Source organism: Microtus ochrogaster, unplaced genomic scaffold, assembly GCF_000317375.1.
Source record: "Microtus ochrogaster isolate Prairie Vole_2 unplaced genomic scaffold, MicOch1.0 UNK1, whole genome shotgun sequence".
NCBI lineage: Eukaryota > Metazoa > Chordata > Mammalia > Rodentia > Cricetidae > Microtus > Microtus ochrogaster.
Genome location: NW_004949099.1, coordinates 39,804,871 through 39,816,319, shown reverse-complemented (window position 1 = coordinate 39,816,319; position 11,449 = coordinate 39,804,871). Strand labels below are relative to the sequence as shown.

At 48.6% G+C, this 11,449-nt stretch overlaps 1 protein-coding gene across 1 annotated transcript in view; it reads left to right on the top strand.

Moving 5' to 3' along the window:
* Galnt8 (polypeptide N-acetylgalactosaminyltransferase 8) overlaps window positions 1-11,037 on the top strand; it is a 33,621-nt gene extending 22,584 nt beyond the window's left edge. Inside the window, exons 7-11 of the mRNA XM_005365344.1 lie at window positions 1,632-1,817; window positions 3,566-3,703; window positions 4,094-4,189; window positions 5,674-5,844; window positions 10,897-11,037. Coding sequence (XP_005365401.1) covers window positions 1,632-1,817; window positions 3,566-3,703; window positions 4,094-4,189; window positions 5,674-5,844; window positions 10,897-11,037 — 732 coding nt within the window. The remainder of the gene's footprint in view (window positions 1-1,631; window positions 1,818-3,565; window positions 3,704-4,093; window positions 4,190-5,673; window positions 5,845-10,896) is intronic.
* Window positions 11,038-11,449: the final 412 nt, after the last annotated feature.

Below are 11,449 nucleotides of genomic sequence, written 5' to 3'. Positions count from 1 at the left end.
TCCCTCCCCCTCCCCCAGACAACTCCCCCTCTCTCATCAGCCCTAAGAGCAGACCGGGTTCCCTGCCCTGTGGGGAGTCCAAGGACCTCCCACCTCCATCCAGGTCTAGTAAGGTGAGCATCCAAACTGCCTAGGCTCCCACAAAGCCAGCACGTGCAGTAGGATCAAAACCCAGTGCCATTGTTCTTGACTTCTCAGCAGTTCTCATTGTCCGCTATGTTCAGTGAGTCTGGTGTTATTCCATGCTTTTTCAGACCCAGTCCAGCTGGCCTTGATGAGTTCGCGAAAGAATATCCCCATTGTCTCAGTGTGTGGGTGCACCCCTCATGGCCCTGAGTTCCTTGCTCGTGCTTTGAATTTTTTAGAAAATTATTTTCTGCATGTAGTTTTGCCTGTTCTCTGCACCACATGTATGCAGTACCTCTGGTGGCCAGAAGAGGGCATCAACTCCCCTGGAATTGGAGTTAAAGACAGTTGTGAGCAGCCTGGTGCCTGGACTCTAACTCAGGACACCTGGGACTCTAGACCACCGTGTCATTTCTCCAGGCCCCAGTGTTTGAATTTGAATTCTTAAATGATTGATTGTAGAAAAAAAAAACCAAGCCAGAAACAAATTAAATTAGGATATAATGTCTACAAGATCTGGGCTAATGAGGAGAGACAGAGAAGGACTTGGAACGATCTGCCTTTGTTCCCTTGTCCGAGCCACTAGCTGCTGTACTTGGCATGCCATCAAGTCCTCCTAACAACCCCAAGGCAGCTGACTCTTCCTGCGCATGAGTGAGCAGAGGCTCAAGAAGGTGGCGTTTTGTCTAACTAGGCAGCTGTGGAGTCCAGATGTGAGCCTGACTGTTCAGGAAGGAAACTCATCCATGGATCAAGAGCTGAAGGAGCAGGAGATGAGGGTCACCAATTTTGAATGTCACTTGATAAGATTCATTCCTCGGGTGGACACACTTCTGCTGTGCTAACTGAACTGGCATGGGATGGGCCAGCAGCTCTTGGGTCAGGGCAGGGTGTAGAAGGCTGCCAACCTAAATTGGAGCAACTTGCCAGAATTTTGCCAGAAATTGCCACCTCTTGAGGTTACCATGAGGAGAAGACACAGGAAATACGGTATCAGCCCAGTAGAATGAGAAAAATCTACTGTCACCAAAACCGTATATTTTGGGGAGTTGGAGAAATGGCTCAGTGGTGAAGAATATGTAGTGTGTTCGGGTCCCCAATCCAGCACTAAAGGAACTAAGGCTGGAAGACTGTAATGAAGCTAATCCGGGCTAAATAGTGAGCTCCAGGCCAACTCAAGCTACAGGGTGAAACCTTTTCTCAAAAGGGGAGGGTCTCGCTGGGCAGTGGTGGCGCACGCCTTTAGTCCCAGCACTTGGGCAGAAGAGGCGGGAGGATCTTTGTGAATTCAAGGTCAGCCTGGTCTACAAAGAGAGTTCCAGGTCAACCAGAGCTGTTATGCCAGAGAAACCCTACCTCAAAAAAAAAAAAAAAAAAAAAAAAAAAAAAATAAGAGAGAGAGAGAGAGAGAGAGAGAGAGAGAGAGAGAGAGAGAGAGGCTTTGCCCGTTCATTGGCTGTAGGACCCTGTTATTGAAGGAAGGTGGTATTGTCCCTCGCCTGCAGGTGTGGCAGTGTGGAGGGAAGATTGAGATCTTACCCTGCTCCCGGGTCGGGCACCTGGAGAGATCCCACAAGCCCTATGCCATGGACCCAGCGATTCCCCTGCGGCGGAACGCTCTGCGGGTGGCTGAAATCTGGATGGACAAACACAAATACATGGTCTACTTGGCCTGGAACATTCCTCTCGAGGTTGGTCACACACTGAACAGAAGGAAAAATAAAAGAGGAGGAGGTGGCAGTAACGGTGGGGGATGAGAAGGGAGGGGACAAACGAAGCATCCTAGGCTTGGTGGAGTAAGGTACGGTCCCCAGTGTGACAAGAGTTCGCAGTCGGATGGACATATGACCCTGTGTACAGGTACTTGATGTATTCAATTTTAAAAATGGGGTCTTCACAGTATCTGAAGCTGGCATAGAGCTCATGGTAATCCTGCCTCAGTTTCCTCAGTGACAGGAAGATAAGTCTGAGCCCGCATACTGGCTCATATATGAGTTCTTTAACCATCAGAGTGCACCTCCAGGATGTTTTGTGGATGAGGAAGCCCAGAGACAAAGAGAGGTGGGACGAAATGGTTGGAGATAACACTGGTGCAGGCAGCCAGGAGCAGAGACAAAACTCAGACATGTCTGCCTTCCAGATTCCGTGTTCTTCATTTGATAGTGAGAAGTGTTGAACACAGGGCCTTTTCGTCCTCCATCTTCCTCTGAAATAGGGACTGTGTAGCCCCCACTGGCTTTGAGGAGGACCCTGGGTCTCTGACCCTCCTCCCTCCACTTCCTAAGGGCCAGGAGTATAAGCCACCACTCTCGGTTTCAGGCAGTGCCGGGGTTCGAACCCAGGGCTTCATGCATGTGAGGCTAGCATTCTTCTCACAGAGCAACATACCCAGGTCCAGGCATTTGCTCTCTTAAGAGGGCATACATAGGGCAGTGGCATGGATGTATGGGAGGAGGTTCTGTAGTGTTGTTGGGTTCACATGAAAGGGGGTGCTTTGAGCTGAACCCACTTTATCCCAGCTGCCTGAGGCTGTGCTCTGTTTTCTCCCTGACCTCTGGATCCTGCTTGTTGAGATGCACTTGGCTCACAGAGACGGTCACCTTCATTGGCAAATTCCTCTTCCATCGTAGGAGATGTTTGGGGAGTCTCCAGAAAGCTGGGGAAGCCTTGGGATTAACCTAGAAGGCAAGCCTAGAGACCAGGAGCGGGGTGTGGCTCAGGAACCACTAGATCTGGAGAAGATAAAAATGTGCAGAAATTCCTGAACCTCCTTCAGAGTTCAAAGTCATCGAAGTGGTTACTAAGATGTCAGCAGGCTCCTGCAGTTAGCTCCCTGTTGGGAGAGGAAGTCTCCTGGTGTTCAGGCTTGCAGGCCTGGAGGGCAAATGAGCCCCCTCCCCCACCTTCCTTGGCTTTCATCTCAGGAGCGTGGCATTCCGGTTGTGCCGAGCTGTAAAGGAAGTTCCCTAGGCCAATGAACTGAGTACCCTCAGAAACAGACCTCACAAGAATTCTGGGAAGATGGTAGATACACACAGTTTCCGCATTTTCTTCTCTGTCTGCCTCCCTTCACGGTGGCTCCTCGCAAGCAACACTTCCGGAAAGTTCCCGTCACAGGCCGAAGCTTGGTACCGGAAGTTTCGTTTAAGTATTTTCTGTCCATCGTATTTTATATATCTTTGGTGCCAGTGGCATCTCAAAACAGGAGAGATCAGTCATGAGCAATCAGCTTGAGTGGCCCCCACACAGGCTCTGTGAGGAGAAGAAGCTAGTTGGGGCACCCAGGGCTCCAGGCTTCTGCTTTCCCTGTGAATATGAGTGTCAAGGTCACCTCTAGCTTCTGAGAAAACAGCCAGTGCCCACACAGTCCACAGCAACCGATGGGGTCAAGGGTGTTTTGAAGTCTAATGAGCGTATGCCACCCGTGTTTTCTCTTCAGAACTCTGGGATCGACTACGGAGACATTTCTTCCAGAAAGGCACTCCGGGAGAAACTGAAATGCAAAACCTTTGACTGGTACTTGAAAACTATCTACCCGCTCCTGACGCCGATGCCCAACATCGTCTGCTATGGAAGGGTATGCGCTGGAAAGCCACAGCTCAGATTAGAACTGTTTCGTTGTAGAAAGACAAGGCTCGAAACCCAAAGCAGTCAAGGGGTCAAACCCATCTGGCTCTAGTCTTTTCTTCCTTCTTGGTCCCGAGAGGCTTCCTTTCTTCTCTTTCTTCTCAACATCTTGTTCTTTTTCTCCTCCACCTCTGTTCCCTTTGCAAATGCATCCCTTGTTTGACCTTCTTAGTTCCCCATCCCACGGTTGCCCACCCGCCTCTGAAATGGGCAGGATCAGATCGCCCTCTGCTGGTTGTGTTTTCTGTCCTCCCGTGGTATAAGCCAAACCACAGGGCCTGGAGTGTCTTCTTTCTATATATTTTTTTTTCCAACAGTGTGGTTGTATTTTCTCCTTTAGATGAAAAATTCATTGGATGACAGCATTTGCTTGAACAGAGGACCTGTTCCAGACAACTCCCTCCAAATGAAACCATGTCGTGAGTCCAGTGCACAGGTATCTCTCATTGGCCTCCCTGTCTAGGTAGTGGGTGTGTGCAGGCTCAGAGAACCTGTGCCGTGGGTTAGAGTGTCTGTACTGTTGAAGGGTGGGCAAGGCAGGAGATGAACATTCTGGGTAATGTGTAAGCATGTCTTGTTCATTCAAAAACTACAACAGTGACAGGCAGGCCCACAGGGGCAGGGAGGACAGGCAGAAGGGCTCTGCTGGTGACGTTCATCCTCCGGGTGAAAGTCTTATGGGCAGTCTCCCCCATCACCTCTTTCTCTCTAAGCTTGTGGCTCTGCCATTCATTCTTCTGATGTGTGCCTTGGACATTGGACAAGCAAGCCCGCCTATGCTCCTGCAGAAGGAAGCAGGCCAGAGAAGAGAGAGAGAAGGAAGATCCCTTGCCTGTCGGCATAGACACGACACCAAGTGGAGGGTGTCTTTAGGGAACTGAGAATGCAGAACAGTTGGAACCCTGAGTCACAAAGACCCATCCAAGCTTACTGAAGGTCTGTATCAGGTTAGGGATTTGGAGGAAGGCTGCTTCCCTGTGACCAGAATCACTTGGGCTTCTATTGGTGGTGTCTTAACTCCAGTTGAGAGAGTTGTTCAAAGGTAAGTCCTGTCCATCATCCATGCAAGTCATGATTCTTTTAGAATCAAGTTCATCAGCTTTTCATCACTGTGGTAGAATACCTGTGATTGACAACATAGAATCAAAAGATTTATTTTGGGTCAAGGTACCAGTCCGTGGTTGCTTGGCTCCAATGCATGGGCCTCTGGTGAGGCAGAAAATCATATTCAAGTTGCTATCAGGGATGCAAGCATAGGAAGGGGTGGGGGAGAGACTAGGGACAAGATGCAATCCCTAAGAACATGTTCTCAGTTCTTCTCCGACTAGTCCTCCTTTAGTTATCAAATTATGAATCCACAAAGGAGATGGTGAATCCATTGATTAGATTGGCATGCCCAGGACCCAGTCATCTTTCAGTGATTGGATCCACTAACTGGCCATCAACCATCCAATCTTTGAGCCTTAGGAAGGGCATGTTAGAGCCCAGCCATCATAGAGCTCTGGGAGCAAGGAAAGTGGGCTGAGTTGCCCTTTCTTGTGTCTGCCCTTCTTGCTAGAATGTGCTAGGCCTGGTGAGTAAGGCAGTGAGCTCGGTGTCACAGGCTGTTCTTGCTCTCCCAACAACCAGGCCACCCACCTTCACATCTTCTCCAATTCCCTGAAGTTTTTGTGCCCATGTATAGGGAGTAAACTTGAAACTGCCCATGAAGTCGCATCTACTGAACACAGAACAATGGTTGAAAAGGAAAAATTCTTCAGACTGCTGTGTCTCCAGAGGACTCGAACTCAAATCCTACCCTAGGCGCTTTTAGAATGGTCCCAGCCCTCTCTTTAGCTAGCTAGGCTTTCTAGTGTACAGTTTACTGACTGAGGCCTCCCCGCTGACTGGGCCCAGCACAGTGTCCTTGCTCTGTTGTAGAATGTGTACTACCTCCTTTCTGGGGAATTCTATGTGGGGGAACTCATTGCAAAAAAAGACGTCCATGAACAGTACTGCCTGATGGACTCTGGCCTCGGGGAGGACCCCACATTGGAGCTGTGTTTAGAGGCAGCGAAAAGAGGACAGCACATCTATTGGGATTTTCAGCAGGTGAGTAGCTTGGGTTTGAAAGGGCAGCTATGCTAATACAGCATGAAAGACCCAGGTTTGCTTGTATCTGTTGTGCTTTACGAAAATGACTTTGTGCACTAGTGGGTAGGGAGAAAACTGCCCACACACATGTGCATACACACACACACATACCCCAACAAAACTCCCCCAATGATCTCAGGATTTGTTGTACCACCATCTTGTTGCTGCGTGTTGTTACCTCATGGGTGATAGTTTCTGATCCGTCAGAGGAGCACTTCATGAAGATTGCTTGGCAGTGGTTCGTCCTTAAGACAACAGAATACTTTGCATCAATGGAACTGGCTGTGAAACTGGGTCTCTTGAATTACAGAGGAGTAGTCAAGAGAGAAAAATACTTCAGATTGCTGTGGTTCCAAAGAGTATGGGTTCAACCAGGTATCGTCACTTTTTGAAAGTTCCCTTCCCTTTTCTTTAGCTAGTTTGCCTTATGTATAAAATGGAGACAATAAAGATCTACTTTAGGGGATTAAGCGAGATAGCATGTGACAAGCATTTGGCTCATGCCCAGCAAACAGGAACATTTGATTTATGAGTCACTGCCTGTAATTTTATTAGTAATAAGTATCAGGCTTAGAAACACTGGGTGGAAACATGTAAAAGCCCTTCCTTCAGTTGAATGCACATCTATAACCCTAACACTCTAGATGCAGAGGCAGAAAGATTACCAAAAGCTCAAGGCCAGTCTGGTCTATGTGGTGCGTTCAAGGCTGGCCTAGGGCTATACAGTGAAACCCTTCCTCAAAGAACAAACAAAGCTCCTCCTTTGACATCAGCATTGAATGACCACAACAGAGTGGAGAAAATTTGCCAGAAGTCCTGTGACTCCTTCCCATCCACTCCTCTGTTTCTATTCAGAAAATGGCAGGCCTCCCATGGCATATCAAGTCATAATAAGACTAAGTACCTCCCCTTGTATTAAGGCTGGGCAAAGCAACCCAATATGGGGAATAGGGTCTCAAAAGCCAGCAAGAGAATCAGAGACAACCTCTGCTCTCACTGTTAGGCGTCCCACAACTGTCACATGTATGCAGAGTGCCTAGGTCAGTCCCACGTAGGCTTCCTGGTTGTTGGTTTGGTCTCTGAGCTCCTTTCTTTGAGTGCAGGTTGGTTGTTTCTGTGGGTTTTCTTGTGATGACCTTGACCCTTCTGGCTCCTACTCCTTCCTCTCTCTCTTCAGCGGGATTCCCTGAGCTCAGCCTAATGTTTGACTGTGGCTCTCTGCATCTGTTCCTCTCAGCTGCTGCATGAAGCCTCTCTGATGACTGTTGGACTAGGCACCGATCTATGAGTATAGCAGAATATCATTACGTATCATCACACTGACACTTTCCCCCCCTCCAGTCGTGTTTGAGTCTGTCCTGCCTCTGGGATGTGCTGGGGCAAGGGTGGCACAGAGATTGTAGGAGTGGCCAACCAATGACGGGTCTAGCCTGAGACCCATGTCAGGAGAGTGAGCTCACCCCTGACACTGCCTGGAGCCAGTCACCTAGGATAGAACCAAACATGACTGGTTTTGCTTTGTTTTTAAGAGTTTGCTGTCAGCTATGGAAATCCCTTTGGGGAAAAGCATGTAAAAAAACAACTGCAGAGGTTTTACAGTCTCCCTGAACTATAGTATTGATTTTGAGGAGGAGGGAGAAGGGAAGGAGGGGGGTGGAGAAAAAAGAGAGGTGAGGAGGACCACTCTGAGCTCTGATGACAGTGAGTGGCCAGACTCACTTAAGCCCTATGCAGGCATCATTCTCCTCACCAAGACCAGAAAAAGTGTCCCTGTGGGCCCAGGCAGTCCTTCCTTCAGGGAGCCTTCCTTGACCCCTAAGAGCAAGGTGGTACTTCTCTACGTACGCAGGGTTCCTTTAATCCTTGTCTAATTGTCTCTTAGAATAATGTTTACTCAAACTTGGCATTTTTGAGACAGGACCTCACTCTGTGGACGTGGGCCTAGCAACCCCCAGCCTCCAGAGTTCTGGGATTATAGGTGTGCACTACTATGCTTGGCTTCCCTCACCTGCCTCTTTCCACCACAGAGCAACAACCTGTAAAGGCCAGGGCCTGACTGGGTTTTGTCTGTTGTCTGTTACTCTGTGGTGACAACATCTGGAACATGGCAGGCATCTGACAAGGGTTTGAGGACCAAGTGTAAGATTGTTGCCCTTGGGGTAGCAGCTTGTCGAGGTGGAGAAGGACACAGGATTATGCTGCCTTCCCTAAACAGAAGAGCCTTGTCAAGCCTCCATCACTATGACAAGGACCTGAAATAGTCAATTCATAAAAGGAGAAGAACATTTGCATCGGTTCCATCTAGTTCCTAATTCATTGTCCTCACGGTTGGTGGCCTGTAGTTAGTCAGCACATCATGACGGGAACACATGGTGGATCAAAACACACTCAGATCATGAGCCAAGGGCCAGAAGAGAGAGAGGACAGCCTTGGACTCTCACCCAATAACTGGAGACCTATCTCTAAGTAGTTTCCACCGACTCCCAATAGTGCCACGCTGAGGAACAAGGCCTGAATACACAGGTCCTTGAGGAACGTTCCAGACGCTAGTGATACTGAGGAGTTGCCGGGGAAGTGGTTCTGAGACCAGGAGCTAGGACACAAGAGTAGGGAAGGACTTCTTACCAGGCCAGTGGGTTTAGGGGCCCTGCAAGAACACACTGTCATGGCTTCTCTAGGCAATGGGAGTCACCAGGCCCAGCATGTGGCAGGTCTAGTGTACCATGGGATTTTAAACCCTTAATGGACTTGTTACTTCATGTACAAGTCTAACAATGCTGAGTCATTAATTTTATCAGGTCTTTTATGGCTTAATAAATTGAATTTCCTTACCCACTGAAGACTATGTTCATAAATCACTCCCGGTATTTAATTTTAAATTTAATGACCCTTAATCTCCTAAGTGTTTACAAAGTACAATCTGAACATGAAGTCACAAATTCAATTATTCGATGACACATCTTAAAATTGGCATGACAATGTTAATTAGTAAGATGTTGACTTTTCTTAAACAGTGCATTTGTCCTGGTAGCATTCTTTGGGAATGTGTTGAGTTTCCTTAAAGTCGTATTTTATGACAAAGCTTCTGGAATTAAAAATACTGTTTGTCCTAAAGAAATAAGTATTAAGTATTCAAACATTTGAAAAATTGTCTTCCCAAGAGGATTTTGGAAGATGGCTGTATTATTAGTGACTTTTCTCAGTATTGTGCCAAAATGTTTGACAAAAGCAGCTTAAGGCAGGAAGGGTGTCCTTTGGCTTGTGGTTTGAGGGTGTACAGTCCGCCATGGTGAAGAAGGCAATGCTAATGCAGGAATCTGGTGAGTACTGCCTTCTCCCTTTTCCCCTCTTTGTTCAGCCTCAGATCCCAGCTCAGGGGATGGTGCCAACCAAATTTAGCATGGGTTTTCCTTGGTTAACTTTCCTGAAGACACCCAAGAGTGTATTTCCTAGGTGATTCCAAACCCAGTGAGGTCAACGGGAAGATAAGTCATTGTGTCTCCTACTCATTGAGGTTGACTAAAGAAGAGATGCTTTTATCTGAGTGGAAGGCCTGGCCTGCAGGACAACAGGACATTTCTGTCTGCCACTCTGAGGCTGAATCCATTCTGTTTATGACCTCTGTGACAAGAACTTGGCAAGTTAAAGAGGAAGGTGATTGGGTGGTTCCTGGCCTAATGCTTAACACTAAGTTCATTTGAGCCAATTCCTTCTTTCCGGTCCTTTCCTATCCATGTTAGGTCCTAGAAACAGAATGTTCAGATATAAGAATGATATTGTGTTGGATGCCCAGGATCTTCTACACCCTATTTACTTTGTAGACCCAACTTACAAATTGCTCTACTCAGAAGTTCCCAAAGAACTGAGAGGCAGCTGTGGTTATTTGCTCTGTTTTTTTCTGCTCTCATTTCTGAGTCTTGAGTCATTCAGAGGAGGCTGTGACCTCTGAGGAGCACAAGGGAGCCAGTGTCGGTGACTGAGAACAGACCCTTTCCAGGAGAGGATCGTTCTTGAGACACGTGGGCATTCATGTGAGGAGCCTGGCATCTGGAGCAAAGCTTCGGAGGGAGGGTGAGGTGAAGAGCACAAGACCCAGAGGGGGCTTCTGGAAGTGGTAGGAGGAGCAGATGGCACCAGTGACTGAGAGGTGCAAGGGGCAGCGTCCAAGGGATGTGTGAAGTGAAGAAGAGAGGATGCCCAAGGGATGTGTGAAGTGAAGAAGAGAGGATGCCCTTGGAAAGAGGAGGAGCACAAAGGGGAGGGTCTGGTAGTGCTCACGGACTACCAGGTTTCCAATTGCTCAGCTGTGGCCATAAGAAAGGAACTGAGTGGGGCGAGAGAGACTGTAGGAGAAAAAGAAGGATCAGCTTCCCTCCCTCCCTTCCTCTCTTCTTCCCTCCCTCCCTCCCTCTCGAATAAGGATGGGGTACATAAAGGTGGCCTTAGATCCACCATACGACTTTCGTGTATCTGGCAGAGGACCCTCAAGGAACAGTGACCCCAATTCCAGCCTTCACGTGACTTCTAAACCCATTTTAGAGACATGGAAATCAGACTCAGAAAGGTCATGGAAGTTGTCCAAGGTCCCGGGGTGTGTATATGGGAAGTGAGGTCTCTACCTCAATTCTGCATTAACGCCCAATGAACGGTGATGGGAGGGTACCACTCAGAGGGGTGAGGTAAATGGGCTGAGACGCCTGTGCTGTTTCTGCTCCCTCTGTGAAGATGGAGGGGACAACAGGAAGAGTGGAGGGGTTCTGTGGGCTCAAGGGTGGGGAGTGGCACAGGGATATGCCATGCAGGATGCAGCCATGATTCCCAGCTGAGCTAAGGGCAGGGCTTTTACCCCTGCGAGACACCATAGCTACAGCTGCCAAGCTTGTACACACAGCTGGGCAGAGATCTGTAGGCAGGCTAACTCTACTCTTTGCTTCTCTTTCTCCAGCTGGGCGAGCGGATGTGCTGCCCAGGAGGATACATAAACACCTTGACTTTGTCTCTTCCATCTAGGGAAAACCCATCAGAAACAGGAATACCGCACGGTGTCTGGAGATCAGGAAGGACCCTTCAGGTCCCTACAGGCTTGCATTAGTGAACTGTACCCAACAAATATGGAAAATACAACATATAGGCAGAAACTGGGGTCACTAATAGCCAGTGAGCCCCAGAGATGTGGATTTGGGGGGGCCTGTTTCTAAGGTTGGAACGATGTCTAGCCACAGTGCTTTTCCATACTGGGGAAGGATGAGAGACAGATGTGGTTGTCTGCTGTGACTTCAGCATGCCGTTCTCAGAGGTGAGGCTTGAACACACGTGGGAGTGTCTGCTGGGGAGAGTGAAGGAAACTCTGAAGCCTAGTCCCCAGCTCGCCTTGAGAGATCGTGATATGCATCGAGCGCCATTCTGGGAAACGTCTCAAAATAGCCAGCATCGTCTGCCTGCGCTGTGGAGCCAGTGAGAGGAATGAAAGTTGATCTGTGGTTCCCACCAACGTTGTTTAGCCTACACTCCCGACAGCTACTACCACCGCCTGGCCCCCACCTCCTCCCTGGTCATCTGTTCC